The sequence below is a fragment of the Grampus griseus genome (assembly GCF_964374135.1).
Source record: "Grampus griseus genome assembly, chromosome: X".
NCBI lineage: Eukaryota > Metazoa > Chordata > Mammalia > Artiodactyla > Delphinidae > Grampus > Grampus griseus.
The window spans coordinates 90,156,140-90,179,723 of NC_138999.1; the positions used below are offsets into that span (position 1 = coordinate 90,156,140).

General features: G+C 39.3%; 2 protein-coding genes across 2 annotated transcripts in view; both read left to right on the forward strand.

Moving 5' to 3' along the window:
- IL1RAPL2 (interleukin 1 receptor accessory protein like 2) overlaps positions 1-23,584 on the forward strand; it is a gene marked incomplete at both ends in the record, with an annotated part of 1,067,560 nt that overhangs the window by 143,424 nt on the left and 900,552 nt on the right. The gene's annotated exons all lie outside the window — the stretch shown is intronic.
- On the forward strand, positions 15,995-17,664 carry LOC309839438 (17S U2 SnRNP complex component HTATSF1-like). Its single transcript, XM_082681191.1, is given in 2 exon segments — positions 15,995-17,249; positions 17,252-17,664. Coding segments are annotated over 2 exon segments (1,506 nt in total). The 5' UTR covers positions 15,995-16,012; the 3' UTR covers positions 17,521-17,664.

The following is a 23,584-nucleotide window of genomic DNA, read 5'->3' on the forward strand; positions in this document are numbered from 1 at the left end:
AGAAAAGAAAAAATTTAAGGGACTTTAAGTATCAGGGACATTTTAAATTAGTTTCCATCCATCAGTGAAGAGAATTTGCTTTAATAAATACCCAAGAGAAGCAAGACCATAAAGTAACTGTCACTAAACCAGTCTCATATTATTTCTCCCGGTCAAAATTCATTAAAAATTTGAAAGCTCATTATCCCATTAAATGTTGGCATTATTAAGACCTTGGTTCTTTATTCCAGGTGATTGAAAGTCATATTTTACATTTCACATTTTCCAGCTGAGGAACTGAGGCTGTGATGGGAGTAGCCACTGTTAAGGCCACCTTCTGGATTCTTGAGTGGCTCAAGCTATGGGCTGCCATAGTTTTCATATGTAGATTTGCTTTGTATTGTTTATAATTCAGGTTGAGGGTGAACTTAATGGTATGTTTCCTCCATAAGGCCCATTGGGAGGCTGAGAATCTGCTTTTCTGCCTCTAAACTCTAAATTCAGGAGGGCAAAACAAAAACAGAAATGAAAGAAAAAAATGAAAATGAATAAATAAATTCAGGAGGACAAGAGGGAAGGGTCTGTGCCAGTCCTCTCCACTATTATATCACAGCGTACAGCACAGGGGCTGCAACATAATATGTGCTCAGTAAATTAGCATTGAATGAGTAAGCATTCTGTAGTGAAAGGTAAATGGGTAGTAGGCAGAAATTGTGTACCTCTTTGTAGTCTACTCAAAGTAGACAATCATTGTTTGTTGATGATGTTTGTCATGATAATTGGGTCTAATTTGCAAAACTTATTCTATAGAAGCTAATTAGCTGCTGTTTAGGTTCTATGATTGGTAGGAGGCAGAGCTGGATGGTAGGAATGATAGTTTTTCTCTTAGTGACAACACATACTAGATCAGTAAATATCTGTAGAATTGAAGTAGAGAGAAAGTGATATACTACATTTGGATTTTCAAAACAGCAGGTATTAATCACCGCCCTTCACCACCACCATTATGCAGATGAAGAAACCCAGGGTCAGTGACTTACCAGGAGCACCGACTGGTTAATGTTACAGCTGCAACTCTAAGGTGAATCTGCTGTTTCCCAGTTCAGTGTTCTTGTCACCACCCCTCACTGTTACCACTGATTAATAATCGGAAGATTTGCCTTGGAGCCGGCAACTTGATTTCAGTGCTGGAAAATATCTCAGGGACTCTGTAAAATGTGTGATGGGCCATTAGCCATTGACTAATTTACATGTATGTCAGAGTCAACTGTGTTCAAGAAAATCCCACCAAGTGTAAAGGTTTGACTTCATTTCCAAGCTAATAAATATTAGAGGAGGAATATGATATTACCAGGTGTTTCCTACCCACTTCTCATATAACAGGCAGCATAGAGGATAGCAAAGTGTAGAGAAACAGTCCATGCTTTTCAGCAGTTTGCAGTTTTCTACTGGAGATAACAGGAAAGTGCCTGACATCTTCAGAGAACAACATACTCTAATACAGAAATGCTGGGAATGTGGCACTGTGTTTAAGTGGTGCTGGAGTACAGGAGAGGGAGCTATCATTAAGTAAATTTTCTGTGATGACAAGATACTGGCTTTTGAGAGCAGACTTCAGCATTTTCTTTCCATTGCAACTCCCACCGTTCCCATTCACAGCCCTTTTCAACACGTTTCATGGTGGTGGTTAATTAGATAAGTACCTATCTGTACCACTATCTCATTTTGTTGATTTCCTACCCTGTGCCTCGTCAGGGAGGAAGATGGGTGATGAGGTTCATAATGTGATAAATATTTGGATGGCTCCATCTTTGGGACAGACATTTTTGTACAGGATATTGTGGAAATAGGCAAGCTCACCTTGAGAATTGTTTCAGAAAAGAGCAAGCTCTGTTGTGATGTATGTGGAGGGAGTTATGCTGTCCTTGATATCAAAATTTTGTGTTTTCATAAATACATGTCTATTTGTAGTTAGTATTTCCATGAGGGGAATAGGTGAATGGAAGTGTTGATAGTGGTGAAGATTTCCCCAGTGATAAGAATTAATGCATATTTTCTCTTATAGCTCATAACAGGCAAAGGACACTTGAAATAAGATGTTATTACTTGAGTTAAAGAGTAGTTTCTCTGTAATTGTGTTCCCTTTCTTCTTTTCTTCCTTTGTGTTCTTTAGCATCTCCTATATGGGGACTCTCTGGCTCTGCTGTAGGGTCATTTCTTTACGGACCTCCAGATTTTGCTGGATGTAGAATAATAGTTCAGGAACTTGATGGAAAGATGGCTTTTCTTTTCTCATTAGCCCTTCCTTCCAAATGAACCTACCCCTTAGGAAAACATAAAGTGGTTTTGTGGGAGAGGATTTGGGAGTGAGTTTCCCTTCTTTGTAGTCAAATGTTTCACCATTTTGGCCTGGAGCATGGTGGGTAGAGAGGAAAATATGTTCCTTTGTGCCTTGCCCAGACTGGCTTACATCAGGGCTGCGTAGCATTTATTCTCGACTGATGTAATTGACTAAAAATAGATTTCTTTTGACCCCAGAACTAGGTTTAGGAGCAAGTCAACTCTGAGGAAAGAGCCACTTTCAGCAGCCTCATTGCTGAGCAGGCCTGAGAAGAAACCATTTGTTTTCATGGAAGAAAAAGTAATCTTTGAAGAAAGACCTCTTCCCTTCTCCTTTTTCACTTTGCAGCTGCTTTTTCCTCACCATAAATCTTAATTCCTCAAAATCTGAAGCTATGGTTGCGTGTGTTTTTTTTTCTTTCACAGTGTACAGATCTTAGCAATAAAATATGATGGATTGGGTTATTAGAAAAGGGAGCAACTGTGGCTTTTTAGGGCCCCGCCTTGAGGACCTGTTCTGTTATTTGGATCTCTCCAGGAGTATGAATTCTCCCTTCATGAACCATTAGGTGATGGGGTATGTATACATTTGTCTGCTGTAAAATTACTCTGCTTACACTGGGGACTCAGATAAACTTCTGCTCTTGCAGCTGGGATGTAGCCATCTCTAAGAATAATTCTAACAAATTGCTCCTGTATGTATGGAACCTGCTAGAGACTTGTCCTTCCTGACAAAAAGGGATATCATCTTCAAGTCCTCATTGACTTAAGTGGGCAAGTAACGTTGAAACAGATAACAATCTGAAGTTCCTACAGTGGTTTCAATATCCAGGCAGATATTTCCAATGAAAAGACTAATGAAGAAGTCTGCCCTATATGGGAACCATGCTAGGGAAGGCATTTGACTGAATTCCTACTTTTCTCTGTGTGCTGCTGACCTCAGACAAAGATCTCACTTCCAGTAGAACAAGACTAATCCTGGTGGCATTTGCAGGGAGAACACTAGACTGGGAATCAGGAGACCTGGTTTCTAATTCCATCCCTGACATTAACTGGCTGAATAACCGTGAGAAACTTATTTCACTTTTTGAATTTTATTTTCCCTGTCTATGAAATGAAGATAACAATATTTACTCTAGCTATTTCATAGGGATATAGTGAGAATGCAACAAGAAAATGGGCATCCTAGTGTCCTCTGAGAGTTGTAAACAAAAGTCATATTCAAACTAAAGGTATTTTGGGGAAATTATTATTGTTTAATATTTTTACTAGCTTTTTGGGAACAAGCTCTTTGGTGCCTTTGCCCTGAGAAAAGAGAAAAAATTATGTGAGGCAGTGCCATAGATGTTATGGACAGTAATAAGTAATAATGCAAAGGGGAGGTCTTAGAGAGACGCTGGACCTTTCTGGAAGAGCTGAGCAGTTGAAGGAAACAGAGCTGGCCCAAAGAGTAAAGAAGGCTAATGGGACCCTGATTTACATGTTGTGCAGGGATGGGAAGTAAAGTGCTCCCAAGCTTCCAGTGAAAAAGGTTGCTTGCTATCAGAAAACTTCATCATGGTGACTCCTCCTTCCCTGTCCTAGGCAGAAAGAGACAGCAGGGTGAAGAAATCCTCACAAAGGTGGCCAGTGCTTAGGGTAAAGCCAGGAAATGTAAGAGCTTGGGGGAAGAGGGTGGTTCTTCCCATTTCTTCTCTCCCCTACAGATATGTAAAATCTCTTCTTTTTCCATAAAGACCAAATCCTGCTACCTAAGTTGTAATTATCTCTTCAACCCCCCAAAGCAACATTTTCTACAATAGGATTACAGTATGTCCAGAGGAGTTTGGACTTCTCTATGACTTGGTACAAGGCAATTTAACTTATGTTATAAAGGGAGGATAGCTGACTTGTGAGAGCTCTGCCTCCTTGTATTTCCCCCTGTGTCACTGAAAGAAGGTATAGAATGATGAGGGCAATATTTCCCAAAGTGTGTTCTATGCAATACTCATCTCTGTATGTGTTTTTTTCAGAAAAAGTGTTACATGGTCAAACACACTGGGAAATGCTCCCATAGTATGGTTCCCTCTAGGAAATTTACCACATATGTTAGGTTAGTGAAAACTTTGAGAAATCTAATGATAAAGGCATTTGTTTAACTTTGCTTAATCCAGCATTTCATAAACTTATTTCCCTTTGGGAGCCTCCTTTTGCTCTTGTTCAATAGAAGGCCTTTAAGAGGCAGATTCATTCTTTACTACGACCCTAACTCAGGTTGCTGCACTAGATAGCTAAGCCTCAGGTGATAGAATTCAGTATTCCTCCTTAGCCTTCTCCAAAATTAAAATCATTGCACTATGACAAAGGTACAATCAGGCCAGTGATGTTTTCTTTCCAAAGAAGCTATTAAAACACTAGAATAATCTGACAACCTCTCCATTATGAGATAGTTCAACAGTGAAAGCAAATCAACATTTTTCACGTGCTCCTCTGAGCCAGCCACTGTGCTGAGCACTTTCTTTTGTTATTTCTCAGCCTAACAACAACCTTGCAATACAGGTTGAGTGATTCCCCATTTTATAACCCAGGAAACTGAGGGATAGAGATTAAGTAACTCACCCAAGGTCACAGACCTAATCAGAGGCAGATCTGGGATATGAGTGCTGGTTTGTTGAATGCCAGAGTCCATGATTTGGATTTAAAATATTTAAAGTGAGACCCTGACTCCTAAACAGAAAATGGCATTCCAAAACCTTCACAATTCTGTAACTGAACAGTGTGTCAGCCAAGATTCTACAGCATTTGGGAGTCTGTCTTTCAGTTAAGGGGACCTCCACCAGTATCGCCAGAGTCAGTCTGAGTAGTAGTGTATGTATCATTGAACTGGAGAATAGCTGGTCAGTTTAAAGTGCCCGAGGATCACAGGCATAGATATCTTTAGATTTGCAAACTTCTTTTTGCCCAGTTACTAAGTTTTAAGCCCATGTCTAGCTTTTTTCACCGTCATTGCTGGTGGTCATCTTTTTTAAACCCTTTGTTTAGGTGATTATAAACATAACTTCCCTCACGTGAAGTACATTTAATAGTCCCTCTTCACTCTCACGAGAACCCTATCCATTCCTTTGTTATCACTTTAGAGAAGCAGCTTAAAGCCTCCTTTCATGGACTTAATGGAAACACCTCCATGTCTAGACAAAACTGGCTCCAACTCAACAAAGATGACATCCACTTAATTATAGCTTACTTTTATTGCACATTCCTTATATGTCAGGCATGTTCTAAGTGTTTTACATGGATTAACTAATCCTCAGGACAACCCTATGAAGGAGGTATTACTGTAATTGTCATTTTACAGATGAAAGAACTGAGGTTCAGACAGGTTAAGTTACTTGCTCAAGATTACACAGCTAATAAGCTAGGTATCAAACCCAGGTCTGTATGACCACAGAGCATGTACTATTAATCACTGTATTATACTAGTCTTGATACACTTGGATTAGTCTTTCTTCAACCAGAATCTTGCCTTTGTAGTGAGCATATTCCTACCCTCCTCCCAGCTCTGTCACTCTGGTCAATAACTATCTAGTTCAACAGTTTTTGAACTTGCTTCAGCGTGCATCAGAATCACCTAGAAGCCTTGTGAAAACATGGATTTCTGAGTGCCATTATCAGAGCTTCTGCTTTAGGAGGTAGGGTAGGAGCTATGGGGGTAGGGTGAGAAGCTGAGAATTTGCATTCCTGAGAAATTCCCAAGTGCTGGTCCAAAGACTATATTGAGAACCACTGACAAGCTGTAATTACTACTTGGACCCACTCTTTTTTATAAGCTGGTTTTCTCTTGAGCAAGACTGCTTTTAACTGTTTATTAAAACAAAACCAAATATTTCTATTTTGATCCATTTAAAACATCTTCTAAACATTTACATATCCAAGTTATTTTTTTCGAAGCAGTTTCCCTATACTATGTCATGGTCATATTCTTAAGCAGAAGTAGTTAGGCACATGGGTGTGATTTTGGGGATTCACCTCCAAGTAATTCTCCATCATTAGTATCATCTCTTAAATACCTTGTGACGTTTAACTTGATTAAGAAGATGATAAGTAGAAGCATATTTACTACAAGAATACTTAATGGGAGGCAATATGGCTTGGGGATTAAGTGCATGGACTTTGTAATTAGATCTGCTTTTGAATCTCAAGATTGCCACTTAACTAGTTGTGTAATTGTGCTCAAGGAATGCAATTTCTCTGAACTCTATTCTTTACCTGTATAATGGGGGATGATGATAGTATCAAATTCATAATGCTGTAAATAAGATTATGTATAGATAACACAGTCTACCATGAGAGGCATGAAACAAATGCAATAAATAGTGCCTAGTTTATATTAGTGGTTGCTAACCTCTTATCTTCAGACCTGTGAGGCACTATAAAGTTGTTGCAAAGGATCCATGACACTGTGTGCACACTGGTGTCTGCAGATGGAATCAGTGAGAAATAGTACATATATATGTACAATTATTTTCCAATGTATATAGATGCTGACTTAATTAGTAAAATACAAATTAATTCATAAATGTTACTGAATTGCTAATAATTTTCTGTCATTATGCAGTCTTTACATTTTTATCAGCAGATATTAAAAGATCAACTTTTTTGACATTTAAGAAGGATCCTCACAGTTTAAAAAGGTATGAGGCACTTGTTTATCTGAATAATAATTCACCATTCTCCAGCAAAAAGCAGGTCTCTGAAAGAGGGGAGCCCAGGTCAGTTTTGATAAGCAGAGGAGAGAGAGGAAGTTACAGAGCCTGAGATATTGCTTAAGGAGGGCATGATCTAGAGAGCTGCTGTAGTGGGGCACTCTGAGAATCTAAGGGCCGATGTGAAGATATCAGGGAAGAAGAAAGACATCAATAGTTTTTGCCAAAAAGGTCAGAGAATCCATTGACCAGCTTATCTGTTCTTAGGTAACTGAGTGCCTCAAGTGAACAACCATCCACACCAATGATGTATCCAGCCTTCCAGAAGGACTCTGGAAATCCATTAGGATGGCAGCATCTCCCTGGGGGACTTTTATGCCTAGTGCAGGAAAATGCATTGTTGATTTATTCTGATTATATTTTCCATCAAATTCCTCTAAAATGACCAGCAAACGGTCCCTGAAATAGGAAAGAATTGGTGGCAGGAGTGAAATTTCGAGTCACTTTGATAAAATAATTATCTTCAGGGATTTGGGCTCTGATCGCTACTTAGACTGTGTGAAAATATTGCTGAATAAGGTGCTGAGCAAATTCAGGTTGTCATTAAGGGGACTGTGGTTGGTATCATTAAATTATATCCATTATTCAGATAAATGTTCCATGCCCTCTTAATTGTCTGCTTCCTCATCGACTTGAACATTCAGTTGGGTTTTTGTTTTGTTTTTCTGTTTTCATGTCAGAGGAAGAGGGCAGTTGGTACTCATAATATCTTGCTGGAACTTCATAGATGACATAAATATTTATAAATCGGATAAAGTTATGTGTATTTCCTAGTCTAGAAGTGCAAGCTTAAGTTTGCTTTCATTATTTGAGGTGGTTTGGTCATGGTAACAGTATGTGATTTGGTAGCAGTTTAGGGTTGACTCAGAGGGAAAAGGAACAATTGTTTTATGTCTTTATTTCTAGCAATAGCTGAATTCAGGATCATGTAATTGGTACACAAAACACAGCTATTCAACCATTTCTTTATAGTTTTCTCTTCCACGTTTTCATTTTCATTTTCTCCCACTCATATATAGGCCATTTAAACATGTATCTCTATAACCATTAAAAAATATCTTCAAATTTTTCTCCCAATAGATTTTACAACAAATATTTACTCTCAAATAGCTTCCCCGTGCAACACAGAACACTCCTGAATTACTTTGCACTCCTACCTACCCCTCCTACCATCCCTTAATGAGGGCGTAGAGACTGTAAACTCATATTAACAGCAGCCTAAGTAAACAACATCAGAAAAATAAGTTGACTTCCAAAGGAAAGTTATCATATATCATAAAGCTGAATAGAACCGATTTATACTTTATCTGTTTTTTGTAGTTAATATTTCTACTGTTAATATAATTAATGTTATATGACTATAATCTACCCACCTAACATAATTATTTTCATTTTGTGTATGCCTACATAATTTTATGTCATTTCAGCCATTTTATGCACAGAGTTTTATGTTTTGCCTTTTCCATTTACCCATCAATCCTTTTCCATCTTTGTCCGTAGTACTCAGGATTCTAATTTCTGATGGCTGCTTAATATTCCTTCTTGTTTATCTAGCATAATTTACTTAGTCACTCCCTTATCTGTTGTGCTTTGATCGTCTGTTGTGTTATGCATTCATTTTCTATTAGAGTGGCAAAGAAAAAGTTTGACTTTACAATCACCATTTTCTACAATAGGAGTCCCTAGGTGTTTCTGCTTGACTGTCCCATCTCTCCCATTTCTACCTGAGTTGGCCTGAACTCTGCCAGGTAAAGGATGGTCACCCAGTGCAAGATCTTTCCATATAGTATAAGGTTGCACCTGCAGTGCAATAAGCTCTCTGTTTGGTGTTTGACATTATCTCATTTAACTTTCTCAATATGTCTATAAGAAGGTCTTGAAGTATTAACAGACATTTGGGATGAAGGAAGATGATGGGTGGGTAGGAAGAGTTGCCTACTGGTGGGGAAGAAGAAAGGAGAGAATAATGGAGGTAATGCATTTACTAAACACTGAACAAGCTGTCCTTTCAGGAGGGTAAATGTGTTAGGATATCTTCTTTTCCTTCTCCCACCCTAGATTTGCCAGCTTCTCACTACTTGGGGCTCTCAGTTGTGCACAATGGAGGCTAAGACTGGTCTGGGTAAGAACATGTTTTTTTCCACTCTTGAAGTCAACATTCAAAATGTTTCTATGTGGGAGAAATTCCCTCTGCTCATCCTGATTTTTCATTCAGTTCAAATTCTGCCCCCCTGTTTATAAGAAATTTTTCATCCTGCTCGAGCATTAGATTATTCGGTTTCCCCAGGCCACCCAGCCTGAAGACTTCTTTGGGATGCTACTAGAGAATGGCATCATAGTTTATCCATTTTTTGCAATTTCATCAGAATGCCTGATGCCTTTTTGAAATGTGCAGGGACCCAGGCTAATTGGTCCAGCCTTGTTGTTATCAGCAGTTTTCAGCAATGACTACCTAGGCCTAACTTTGAAATCTTTGTGAATTTGCTCAGTATAAACAGAATAGGGTATTGAAATATGCAAAGAGCTGCTACCATGTGGGCATCTGCTAACCTTAGCATATCATAGTATTCTTCATTAGTGGGCATGCAGAAGGAGCTCAAAGGACTCTTTTTGATGGCCATGATATGAACAATCAGGAGGAGAAAGTGAAAAAAACTTTATTTCACAGGAGGTTCTGGTAATGAGTAGTGAATTTCGGATATGTTCAGGATTATTCTGCTTTCCCCCCTTTATATCAACAAGTCAAAAACTATTCATTAAGCAGCCACTCTGTTTAAGACTATATGGAAAGCACTGTGGAAGATATGGTGATCTATTAAACTGGTTCTTCTTCCTTCAAGCTTAAATTCTAGTTGAGGTGACAAGACTTGAAAAATTAGGTAACAGGAGATAAATAGTTCAAGGCTAAAATAGAAGAGGTGTCATGAGACAAAACATTATTATTTGACAAATGAATGCTACAGACAAGTGTTCTAGGAGTCCCAAGAAGATAGAGCTGAAAGGCATGCTGATATAGTACCTTTTCTCCTGCTGTTCTCTGTGCCTGAAACATCCATTCCATACATCCCTCCCTACCTGTAAAACCCCTATTTATCTTTCAACATACTATTCAATCATAGCTTCCTCAGTTCAAACTTCATCAACCCACCCAGAGTTAACCACGTTACCTCTGGTGAGCTCATAGAAACTTAAACTCACTGAGTCTATAGAAGCACATTATATTGCTGTTTACACATTGTACTCCTCCACTAGATGGAAACTCAAGGGTAGGGTCAATTTGATATGAATTTATCTTTCTGTCCTAAGAACCTACCTTAGAGTTGTATAGTCAGTGTTCAATACATTTGATGAAATGAAACAAAATGAATACAGTGGAAAGAGCACTGGATTTGGAGTCAATGACAACAGTGCCTAGCTTAGGAAATGTTTTTAGGAAATGCGTGTCATATCACCTCTGTGGACTAAATTAGAATGATCTCTAAAGTTCTTTATAATGGTTAAAACTGTGTAATCTTAGACTGGGATGGTTCTTAAATTTTCCCATAACTGCCACTGACAACAACAATGGCTAATGTTTACGGCAAACCTGCTATGTGCTAAGCATAGATCAAAAATGATCTCCGTCAACCTTCCAAATAAGCTTATGTGGTCAGTGTTATTACACTCATTTTCCAGATAAAGAAACTGAGACTCCAAGAGGTGGACTAATTTTGCCCAGAGTCACACAGCTGGAAAGTATTGAAATGGAGATTCTAGTTCAAATATTTTTGAACCTAGAAGTCTACGCTCTTAGCAACCACACTAGTCATTCTCAACCCTGAACGCACATTAGAGTCATTAAGTTGTTTTTTTTTTTTTCTTAATAGTGATGGCCAGGCCCAAGTCTTCTGGGATTCTGGTTCACTTAGTCTGAGGAGTGGATTGAACATTGGCCGTTTTAAAAGCTCCCCTGAGGGATTCTATTGTGCCACCAAATTTGAGAATGCCTGCATTATATTATTCAGCCTTTGAGACTGCAGCCGAGTCTTGTGAAATGGTAGAGTTTAGATGGGCAAGAGAAAGGACGACATTCTGGATAGGATTTTTTTTTAAGCTTTAAGGTGATGCACAATTATCTGAATGTGTCTTATTTCTTTGAAGTAAGAGTCCTTTGTTGTATCAAAGCTACTAAGACATAAGTGCATAGACCAGACTTCAGCCCTGCTGCAAGTGGATTTCGAAACAGTTTCAATGCAATTTCCCAGTTTCAGAGAGAAATGGCTTCTGCACTGGCTTATACTGGGTCTCCTGCCACCATTTTTCTGCCAAAGGTCAATGGACAAACTATTTCCTTGCATGGGACAGTAGGTTCTCTTTGACCCATACACTGGACTGCCAACCTGTCCATTTCTACACGATGGTTTTCATTTGGAATTTGTGAATCAGATTGATTGAGAAAGCTAGAATGAAAAGAATTTTAGAAAAGACATGAAATGATCTCTCCTTGCTTTACGGTACAACACTTGTCATGGGGCTGGTTTTACAGCATTCTTGAAAACCTTCCTGTCTGGCCAATGCATCAAAACAAGTGGCTTATTTTGGGTTTCGGCAGCGGCTGCTGCTGATGTTGGGGGTGGCTTCCTAAGGACAGTATCCCTGAGGGGATAGGAAACTGGAAAGAAATTGGTAGTAAACCAGCAGCTGAATAACTCCTGAGTGTTCTGAAAGACTCATTGCAGTAGAATTGTCAGGAAAGGGACACTTTGATTAGGAACATTTCAGAGTGCTCAAATTGTTTTCCTTTTATAAGCATACCACTTAAACTTTGTTGGCAATACACTTCCTGATGATGACTTAATCTTTTGGCTAGATTAACTACTGGCTTAAAAATACAGTTATCCAGCTGGGAAGGGCCATTTTGGGGTTTTCTGGAAACAGGCTCCAGAGGAGGACTGTGGGACTCAGTAAATTGTTGTGCAGCATCTTGGCGAGGTTACCTCTAAATGTCTTAGCTGCAGAGGTTTATGGTGCTTGAAAAGGGAAGAAGATCACCTTGGGTCAAACCCAGACCCACAGAATTCATTTCATTCCCTTTCAGTTTTGACTGCTTGCTTGTATCAAAATAGATTGTGGCAAATGGTGTTTGGATTTGGTAACTCTTTGCATCTTGTTAGAATCTACCTTGAAACAGCTCTCTCCAGTTTCTCTGCGCCCATAGCATTGATAACTAGGTACTTGGCTGGAAAAGAGGGCAGGCTCTGAGAAGCAGAACATCTATACTCTTATTAACAAATGGTAAAACCTGTCCTGTGCAGTGAAATATGGGATGGTCTGAATATTACTAAGATACTAAATATGAGGGAGTCATGACAATTATAAAAGACAGAATATCCATAGAGATTAGGCATTCTGGAATCAAGCATATCTGGAGTTTGAATCCTGGCTTTACCACTTGCTAACTTGGATGATCCACATTAGCTTTCTGAGCCATTTCCTCACGTGACTATATTGGGAGAATTTAATGAGATGCTGCATATGATTTGTTTAGTAGGTAGTTAACACTCAATAAATATTGGCTGTTATTATTAGACTGTGATTTTTTTTATTACTTCCATCATTACCACATGTTTTTGCTACCTTCATCCCAGATGGATTCCCATTGCCCCCCAGTGCAGTGTCCTACCTCTCCTGTAGAGTAAGTACCATGATCCAGACCTTCTTTCTATCCTAAAACCTTACCAACCTTTGATTCAATCCTTATGATTGAATCCTTATGTTTATGCTTCCTATTACATGACAGTGGACTCCACTATTTATCAGTGAGATGACCTCTGTGAGGCTTATTTCTTCAGCTGAGAAGATTAAGTGAGATAATCCATGTAAATCACTTAACACAGTGCCTGGTCTATGGTAGTACTCTGTAAATGTTGGCTGCTTTTACTTCTCTGTACTTGTCAAAACAGGATAGTGGTGAGACTGGAAGAAAGACACTAAAAACACAGATTGAGATGATATTTCTTTCATGGCAAAGGATCTAGAGACATAGAGGGATGGTTATGTATAGCGGTAGATGGGGCATTATGTTCCCAGATGAAAACATGGCTCTCAGGTTCCCATAGCTCGCCCTAGGGATGTGCAGCTTTGAGCTACACCATCTGCATAGAGTAAGGATTTTTACCAGACTCTAAAAGATCCTTTTGCCATTCTTATTTTGTTTTCTTTTAATTCTCTCCTGGTCCCACCCAACTGTTCTTCAGATTCTGGCTACAAATCTACCTACGTACCCACCAGGGGTAAATAAATGATCACAACTCCTTCACATTCCTAAGTATTTATGGGAAAACTAGGTGAGGGTAAGGTCACTTTCCTGGAAACGTCAGTTAGCAGGAAAAGGCTAAGGCCTGTTTGAGGTCTACTTCTGTTGGACTATGGTGATGCTTTATAATAGGATTTATTTTTATTCTGAAGTGGTAAGACCTTGGCTTCAAATTAGAGCAAGCATCTCTAGATGGAATTTGTTTCCCCTTGGAAAATGCTTAATATAAAATAATGCAGACTTGTAAAAAATTCTATTGGCATGACAGTGTATGAATAGAGAAGTAAAAATGCCTGCCTCTTAATCCACGTGCCTACCCTGCCAATCCCTACCCCACAGATAACCACTGTTAACTCTTTGTTGTGTATCCTTCTAGGTTTTCTCCATCTGTATATAAACATATATGTCCAAAAATTGGATTCTATCATAAATATTGATCTGCTTCCCCTTTTACATAATAGCATGACTTGGAGTTATTTCTGTGTCAATACATCAAACTCTTTTTCCTTTTTTAGCAAGTGCACAATATAGATGGATTCTTGGGTAACTTCAGTTTTTGTCTTTATGAACAAAACAGATTTTAGATGGTAATGCCATTTACAAGTTAATGAGGTTTATTAAGTTCACACAGTTATTAGGTGGGAGAGTCAAGATTTGGACCCATGTTGGCTGACTCCAGAACACATGATATTAACTGCTAGGCATTCCTTAGTTTCTGTAACTTAATTACTTTTACTCTCAGTTTCTAAGGTAAGCAGTAATAAGGTATCAACAAAATTTCACAATTAGAATAGACCTTTGAGACAGCTTATCTATTCCAACCTCTGACTATACAAACAAGTCATTAGATGGTTCCTCTTTGGGAAAAATCATTTCCAAAACTTAACTTTGGTGATATAAAACTTCATTAAATTATTTGCATTTGTGGTGGTAGAAATTCTGGATTGCTTAAGCAATTGTTCATCTTACAACCTTTATATTTTATATCAACATTTCTTCATATGATATGCTAACACTTTGGAGTAGGTAGGGTAAACTGTTATTAAGTCCATTTCACAAGTGGGGACGTTTAGGCTCAGGGAAATTAAACAGCTTAAATTTTTTATTGAAGTATAGGTGATTTACATTATGTCAGGTTCAGTTGTATAGCATAGTGATTCTGTATTTTGTAGGTTATACTCCGTGATAGGTCATTACAAGATAATGGATATAATTCCTTGTGCTATGCAGTATATCCTTGTTGTTTATCTATTTTATATATAGTAGTTTGTATCTGTTAATTCTATACCCCTATCTTGCCCCTCCCCCATTCCCTCTCGCCTTTGGTGACCAACCACTAGTTGTTTTCTATATCTGTGAGTCTGTTTCTGTCTTGCATATATTTCCATTTGCATTACTTTTTAGATTCCATATTTAAGTGGTGTTATACAGTATTTGTCTTTCTCTGACTTATTTCACTAAGCATAATATTCTCTAGGTCCATCTATGTTGCTGCAAATGACAGCATTTCATTCTTTTTACGACTAATATTCCATTGTATATATACTACATCTTACTCCAATAGTCTGTTGATGGGCACTTGAATTGCTTCTTTTATTATAAATAGTGCTGCTATGAACATTGTGGTGCATGTATCTTTTCAAATTAGTGTTTTCGTTTTTTTTTCTGGATATATATCCAGGAGTGAAATTGCTGGATCATATGGTAGTTCTATTTTTAGTTTCTTGAGGAACATCCATACTGTTTTCCACAGTGGCTGCACCAATTTTCATTCCCACCAATAGTGGGGATGAAACCAGTGAAAAGGGTTCCTTTTTCTCCACATCCTCCCCAACGTTTGTTATTTGTAGACTTTTTGATGGCCATTCTGACTGGTGTGAGGTGATACCTCACTGTAGTTTTGATTTGCATTTCTCTAATAATTAGTGGTGTTGAGCATCTGTTTATTAAATGGCTTAAAGTTATATAGTCAGTTACTGAAGGCAACCTGAATGTCAGGTGAAGGAGTTTTGACCTGAAGGCAGCAAGGAGTTACTGAAGGTTTTGAATAGGGGTGAGGCTGTGGGAGTTACGTGGATGGGGTAAGGAGATGATTGTATGACAGCACTGACACTTCAGCAATAGGAGTGGCAAGAGCCAAGATAGTAAGCCAGGTCAGCTATTCAGATATGAATAGATAAGAAGCATGGATACTATTGATAGCAATCAGACTGAAAAGGAAGGGATGGATGGAAGAAATATCAGGAGGACAATATTTCTAGAGCTTCATGACTAGCTGGAGATGGGGGACTAGAGAAATAAATAAAAGAGATAAGGATGATTCCAAACATATTAGTTGGGTTGTCAGTGGAACCTTTTACAAATAAGAAAATCAGTGTTGGAGTGAAGAGCAGCTTGGATTAAGACTTGCTGGATGGCGATGTTGTGACGCGTCAACAATGGCGGCTGTGTCAACAATGGCGACTGCGTCAGCGTCAACGGGCCTCCGTTGTCAAGCGGTTTCCAGGCGTTGCAGCGGGACCCGCAGTCATCTTAGAATGTGCCCGCTCCCGCCGCGTTGTGGATCGAGCGGTGGTGTCAAGACCCAGCGGGGCGAGCCAGCGTCACTTCGGCCTCTTCACTTTCCCGGACACTGCACCTGGGCTAAGTCGGCAACATGAGCGGCAACAACTTGGATGAGAACGACGAGTTTGATGAGCAGTTGCGAATGCAAGAATTGTACGGAGGCACTGAGGACGGCGACACCGAGAAAGATCCCGGTGGAGAAAACGATTCTTTCCAGCAGCAGCCGACTGACACCCCATACGAGTGGGACCTGGACAAGAAGGCTTGGTTCCCCAAGATCACTGAAGATTTTATTGCTACATATCAGGCCAATTATGGCTTTTCTAACGACGGTGCGTCTAGTTCTACTGTGAATGTCCAAGATGTCACTGCTAGGACTGCAGAGGAACCTCCGCAAAGAAAATCCCCCGAACCCAGTGATACCAAAAAGAGGGGAGAAAAGAGAAAGGGTGAATCAGGATGGTTTCATCCTGATGAAAGCAGAGACACAAATGTGTATGTTTCTGGTCTGCCTCCAGATATTACAGTGGATGAATTTATACAGCTCATGTCCACGTTTGGCATTATTATGACAGATCCTCAAACAGAGGAATTTAAGGTCAAGCTTTACAAAGATAATCAAGGAAATCTTAAAGGAGATGGACTTTGCTGTTATTTGAAGAGAGAGTCTGTGGAACTTGCATTAAAACTTTTGGATGATGATGAAATTAGAGGCTACAGATTACATGTGGAGGTGGCAAAGTTTCCACTGAAAGGGGAATATGACACCTCAAAGAAGAAAAAGAAGTGCAAAGACTATAAGAAAAAGCTGTCTGTGTGGCAAAAGCACTTGGATTGGAGACCTGAGAGAAGAGCTGGCCCATCCCGAATGCGCCACAAGCGAGTTGTCATCACCAGAAATATGTTTCACCCTTGCATATCTCAAACGAATGTTCAAGAAGCCGCAACTGAAATGGAATTTGAAGAACCTACAGATGAAAAGAAGTCTGAAAAAACAGAAGATGGGGGAGAACTTGAAGAAGATGCTTCTGAAAAAGATGCTAAAGAAAGTGGCCCTGAAAAAGAGGCTGAAGAAGACTGTCCCCAAAAGGAATCTGAAGAGAGCTGCCTCGAAAGAGTGTTTGAGGAAGGCTGTCCCAAAAGAGTGAGTGAAGAAGACTTCCCCGACAGAGAGTCCGGAGAACGTAGCCCCGAGAAAGAGCATGAAGAGGGTAGTCCTAAAAAAGAGTCGAAAGAGAATGGTGCAGAAAGAGAGCCCAAAAAGAAGAGACTCAAAACAGATCCTGATGAGCACGGCCTTGAGAAAGGTTTTGAGAAAGAGGGCTCTGAGAGGAATTTAGTGAAAACATTCTTAAAAAAGAGGTAGAAGAAAGTAACTCTGAAAAATCAGAATTCAAAGGTGACAGCTCTGGGAAAATGTTTGATGAAGAAGGCTCTGAGAAGGGGTTTGACGAAGAGTCAGATGAGAAGGAAGAAGATTCCACGGAGAGAGGGACTGTGGGTGATTCAGGGAATGTTAAAGAGGAAGGGCCCCTGTCCACAGGCAGCAGCTTTGTCCTCAGTAGTGATGATGACGATGAAGACGATGATGACGTTTAATCCCTTAAACTTGCTTTGTAGGGTGATTCCTCCATCTCCGTTTTGCCTCTGCTCCAGGGTAATTACTAGTAGTGTTACATGAACGTGTGCATAGAGGTAGGATGCCCTCAGATCAATGCAGTGAAGTGTTCGTGATTATCTGTACTGGCCGATTTTAAATATATGTGAACAAGACAACTGGATTCTTGTCTTTTGTCATATTTGTTAAGTGCATGCAGAATAATATTTTTAAAGTATTCTGATTGAAGTTTTTGATATTCAGAAATCAAAAATAAGTTGTTAATATGCAGAAACAGAAAATTAGACCTGAGTTAAATTGCATTTTTCATTCTTGCTATTGCTTTATTCATACTAAAGTTTGGTTTTTCTAAGGACCTGAAAAATCCCTGTAGGAGTCTCCTTGTTTCAGCTTATGATGTTACCACTGATGTCCCCATTTCCCGTCTCTAAACCAGAACATGTTACTAAAACTTATGAAGTAAAGAACACTTCTGAGTTTTTCCCTGCCCAGTCCTCGCAAGTTACTTTTATTTTTCTTTTCTACCCTCTTGCCATGAAAATTGAGTCTTAAACGTGCAAAAGTAAACTTCCCAAGGTCCACAGCTTCCATTATTGAAAATACAGAGGAAATCAGAATTCTACCGTGTACTGTTTGGGCCCCTCTAGAAGCTGATTAAAGTTACAGGACCTTTACCCAGAAAAATCTATGCATGCACTACACAATCTTTTGTATACAGTTTGGGGTGGTTCATGGATCCCCTGGAGTTTAAGAACTTTTGTCATGCATATTTCAGATTTTTGCTTTTGATTTTGTTCTAGAATCATGGTATCTAGTATATGCTAAGTTGTGTAGTCCCAATAAAAATTTGGGTCTTTCTTGATTGTGCTTTCCAAATTCAGTATTGATGAATTGACTTCTGATGTAGCATTAAGAAGTTATTCTCATAAACTAGAAGAATTAAAATAAACTGCATTGGTGCTTTCTCATGAAAAAAAAAGACTTGCTGGATGCTGGTGGTTGGATATGTAAATAAAAATGTGCAGCTATTTTTAGAAAATGTAGTACTGGGACTTGGATGAAAGCAGTTTTGCAGGTTCAGGCTCAATAGTTTTCTATCTTTACAGAGCTGTTCACACATTCAGTATAGTAGGTCTGTAAGGAGACTTTAAATATCATCTATTCTGAGTCCCTCCTTTTACAGAGGAGACCAATTGGTGAAGTAACTTGCCCAGTGTCCTGAGTGGCAATGACAAATCATATTTCCTGAGTCTCTGTTCCTTGCTCTTTACTGAACTTTAGAGGTTGCAAACTGGTAATGGACCACTGATAGTTGTGTTTAGCCAGTAGAGTAGATTGTATTATTGATCACAAATACTTGCCGCCTCTCTCTAGGAGAGGATTAAACTCCTCCTTCCCATTAAAGTCATCCTTGGCCATGTGACTTGTTTTGGCAAAGGAAATGTGTGCAGAGGTGATGTGCAGTATTCCGGAGAGGAACTATAAAGCATGATTCAAGTACATAGTTTCAGTGCATGATTCACCAGGTTTTCTTTTTCTTCTGCTACGAGTTTGTTTATCAATATTCTAGATAGAAGTAGAATATAGAAGTAGCTGTGTCAGCCTGAGTCCTAGACTAAACATGATGTGCAGCAGATATGCAACTAACCTGTGATGGGATTATAATGTGGGTAAGGAACAACCTTTTGCTGTAAGCTAAGAATCTGGAGTCATGTGTAAATACAGTATAACCTATTCAGTCCTAACTGATACAATCTACATCATTTAAAAAAAATGAACCAGTGACTAACATTTGGAAATTTTGAGAATTAGCAGAAAGATCCAGACTTCAGATTTCTGATGAAAAATCGGCAGGGGTGACACATTTGGCCAACCCGGCACACATTGGCTGGGGCTGTATAGCATCTATCCTTTAGAAATAGAAGCTAATGCTATAGTTTACCCCAAGCATCCTATACTCCCTATTTGTATCTTACACCCATCCATCTTTTTCTTCAGTTATCTACATTACCTGTCTGGCCCTTGTAAGCACTTGAATTTGCCACTTTGGCTTTATATCAAGTTTTCCTACCCCTCAGCAAGAAAATGCTAGAGGCAAAAAGAACAGAGGACTGAAGACAGAACTTTAGTTAATACCCACCTGCATGGATGAGATAAAGAATCAGTGGGGAGACATTTAATAACTGGTTAGGAAAGAAAGAAGAAAACCAGAATTGGACAGTTACCAAAACAAAACACAAGGAAGAGACAAGTCAAGAAGGGGGGATGGTCAACCTCAGGGAAAACTACAGAGTTCAACAATAAAGACAGTGATAAAAGCAGGTCATATGTGACCTTTGAGAGAATAATTGCTGTGTTTTGATGATCATGGAAGACAGAAGATAGGAGATTAAGGAGCAAAGGGCTGCTGAGAAAATGGAGGTGTTGAGATAAAAATTTTCACAAGTTTGGTATTGAATGGAAGGAGAAAAATAATTAATTTCTAAAATGGCAGCGGAATCAAACCAAATGTGTTTTTTTCCCACTTCTTGTTTTGGTGGACAAGGGCAAGGGGCAACACGTGTTTGAAAAGCATTGGCAAAAGAGCCAGTAAAAAGGAACCAGGTTATTGAGGGAACAAAGTTTGGGAGGTGACTAAGAGTAATGGATAGAGAACATGGGTGAAGCAGCTAGTTTTGGAAATAAAGGATAATAGACCTTCATCTAAGTCTGTTAGTGTGCAATATGGGGTCCTAATGAATCATCAGTAGTAACTCAGAAGAAAGCAGTATCTGGGTCCCATGGTGGGGGTAGGGTAATGGAAGAATGATGACCTTGTCTAGTAGTTCAGAGAAGGTCTGTTCTCTCTGGTTACAGTCTTGAAGGAGGAGCAGACAGGCAGTGAAGGATCTGATAACTGAGAGACTGAAAGCCATTTGCGGCAGGAACCCGAGCCATGTGCCCAGATAGAATCTTGGTGCCTTTCTGGGCCCCTTTTCTGTCAGTTCTGCAATTGCACTAATAAGAAATGCCTCTTATCTCACATAGGTTAATGATTTTGAGAAGGAAAAAAATACAGTTTATTATGATGACAGGAAGGGCAATGCAAATGGCAACTGAGAAACTTGAAATGCAACTAAGTGCTTTGAACTTCATTTCAAGAGGCAACGATACCACTCATCAAATAGCACCCTCTGAAGAAGGAACATAGAATGACAAAATATGCTAAATTCAGTAATTTTCAGCCTGTGCTCCTACACCCCCAGGAGACCCTCTTTGTGGTCTGCATACTGGGCCCTTATACTATTAGTGTTTACAATATGTCAGTGTCTATATTTCTATTAATGACATAAAATAGGGATTTACTTATGCTACATTAGCATCTCATTATCATGCTTGGGTTTGGACCAAAACACAACAGCTGACCTATAGATCTTTCCTGTCAAACAGCATAGAGAGAGAAACCACTGTGCATCATGATGTTCGTGGAGGCCATGCTGTCATTCCCACTACAACCACAATGAGAATATTGCCAAGGAAGGAATTTCTAGTGGAGTCTTAGTGGAGAATGAAAGCAAATAAGATAGTGGGGTTTTTTCCTGCCTTAACAAAAGCGTCAGTATTTATGCTGCTATAGCTGGTAAACTCTGTTTTGTGAAGGCACGTTGATGGGGAGGGTACTTGGGATAGATTCTGATAGTAGGTGGCCCATAGGTTCATTTGCCTTGGAAGAGACTGGAGCATAGAAACAAAATGACACTCATTGCCCCATTCTTCTGGGGTTTCAGTTACTTTTCCATTACTTCAGCAGGTTCATTTTCTGAGTTTTGAACGGGGTCAGAATATAGAGAGGGGATTGATAGTGTGGTGGTGGGAAATGTGCTGCAGGAGGGAATGTGCAGGGAGGAATGGGACTGATTCTTGGACTGTAGAATAAAAATCAAAGAGAATGAGTCGTTCTCAACTCTGTTTAATTTACCTTTGTTGTATCTTTCTTTGTCACTAGGCTACACTAAGCACAAAATTTAAGAATTAGTACAATGGGCAAGACTCATGGTCTGATCAGCTTATTCTTCCAACTATGACAATGACACTAAGGACATGCTATTACAGACCTTTCCTGACATCAACTGTTTTTCTTAATTACATGAATATTATAAACTATATACTGGTTCAAATAGGAGATTGAAAAATCCAGGGACCTCAAGGATGAGTAGGAGCTAGTCAGTGGTGGTGGGGTGAAGAGAAGAGGTTGTATTCTGGACAGAGAAAAAAGCATATGCAATTGCCCTGAGATGGCAGAAAGCAGCAGACATCTGGGGATTTGAAAGAAGGTCAGTGGAGCCTGGTGAGCAAGTGGGAGGATGGTATCAGTGGAGACTGAAGAGATAGGCAAGAACTGGAAGCCTAAGAATATCCTTTGTGGGAAACAGTGTCCTGAGTCCCATGAACGTTCATTGAAAGCAAGTTCATGATATTATTAGTGGTATTATACTAGAAAGCCTCCATATTCTCGAGCTTATGTTGTACTGTACAGTCACTCGTTTGAGCATTCATTCGACAAGCATATATTGAGTGTCTACTGTATGCCATGTGCTTTGGGCCAGAGTTGTATACCTCCCAGACTTTTGTAAATTACAGGCTGCCACTTACAATGTGGTCACTTTTTCAGTCCTGTCATGATAGAGTCAGATTTAGCTTCTTTTCATTATTATTATCTTGGGTATAGTATTGACGGTTTGGAGAACAGGGCCCAATGTCAGTGAGTTCTGCTGTCAGCAATCTGGAATACATCTTCCAAGGGTGTCCTTAAGCTCCTGGTGGGCAAGATCAAGAGAGAGAAAAAAACTAGAGCTGTGTCTTTGTGCCACTGAAGCAGCATTTGGGGAGATGTTAGGCTTAGTTCTCACGACTCTCTTATCCTCAGTGCTATGAGCTTTGACGAGGAGCCTATAATTGTCATTTTGAAGACTGATGGATGCCACTTTTTTCTTTATCTCTCTTTCTAGCTTTGCTTTATTTAGACTCTGTTTTTTTTTCACCTACTGCCTCTTTCCATTTTTTTCCATCTCTTTTATTCCATTATCCTAGCTGTCTCTCTGAGAATGAGTACCAGGAGTAAAGACTCTGCTCTCAGTAGCAGGGAAAGCAGAGTGACTCATATGGGCTAGCCCTGACCTAGGAATGAACCTTTACAGATATCTTCATCTTCATCCTCATTCACAAAGAGCACTTATGCTGAAGAAATTAAGTCAGTGGCAAAAAAGTGGCTTTCTCATCTGGAAACCAATTTAAGAAGCTTTCTCCACATACTCTGGCCTTCATTGATCTCACCTTTTTCTGTAGTGTATACTTCATTGAACAAGAATCATAAGATTTAGTTCTTGATAATATATTGTATTGGGGAATCTTGCATGATACCACTACACCAGCGGTGCTGCTTATATTGTATTGGGATAGTTTCTAATTCTTTAATAGATGATGATTTTGTTACCCTAACAGGATAGGACTGTAAACTCCCATAGGGAAGGGACTATGACCCTACTTAATTTCTATCACCCTTAGAACTGAGCAAAATGTCAGGCATACAGTTTAGCCATTCAATGGCACTTGATTGAATTAATGAGACCTGTCATATTATTGTACATAGAGGAAGACCTTTGGATTCCTACCTGCCTTTCTTTGATTGTTAGAGGGTAATAGAATTTTTGATAATAATTCTTCCATCGTCACCCTCCCTCATTTGTCTTTCTCTTTGTGCACCAGTAAGGAGGCATAGATTTAGATGAAACATCCATTTCTTCATGTCAAATTCTGTCCCTTTGTGTGGCAGTTTCCATTATACAAGTATGCCTTTGCTTTGTCTCTACATCAGGGCAAGTGAAAGCCAAGTAACCAACATGAGTGGTTGTATCCCTTTTTTGTTCTTTTACCCTTTGAAGCAGCACAGGAGGAAGAGAGGACAATAATGTAGGAGGACAATAACATGAGAAAGTTGGAATATGGTATAAATGAAGGGGACAGATGTCATTTGAGGCTACAAATTAATCCATCAGGTCTTTGGAT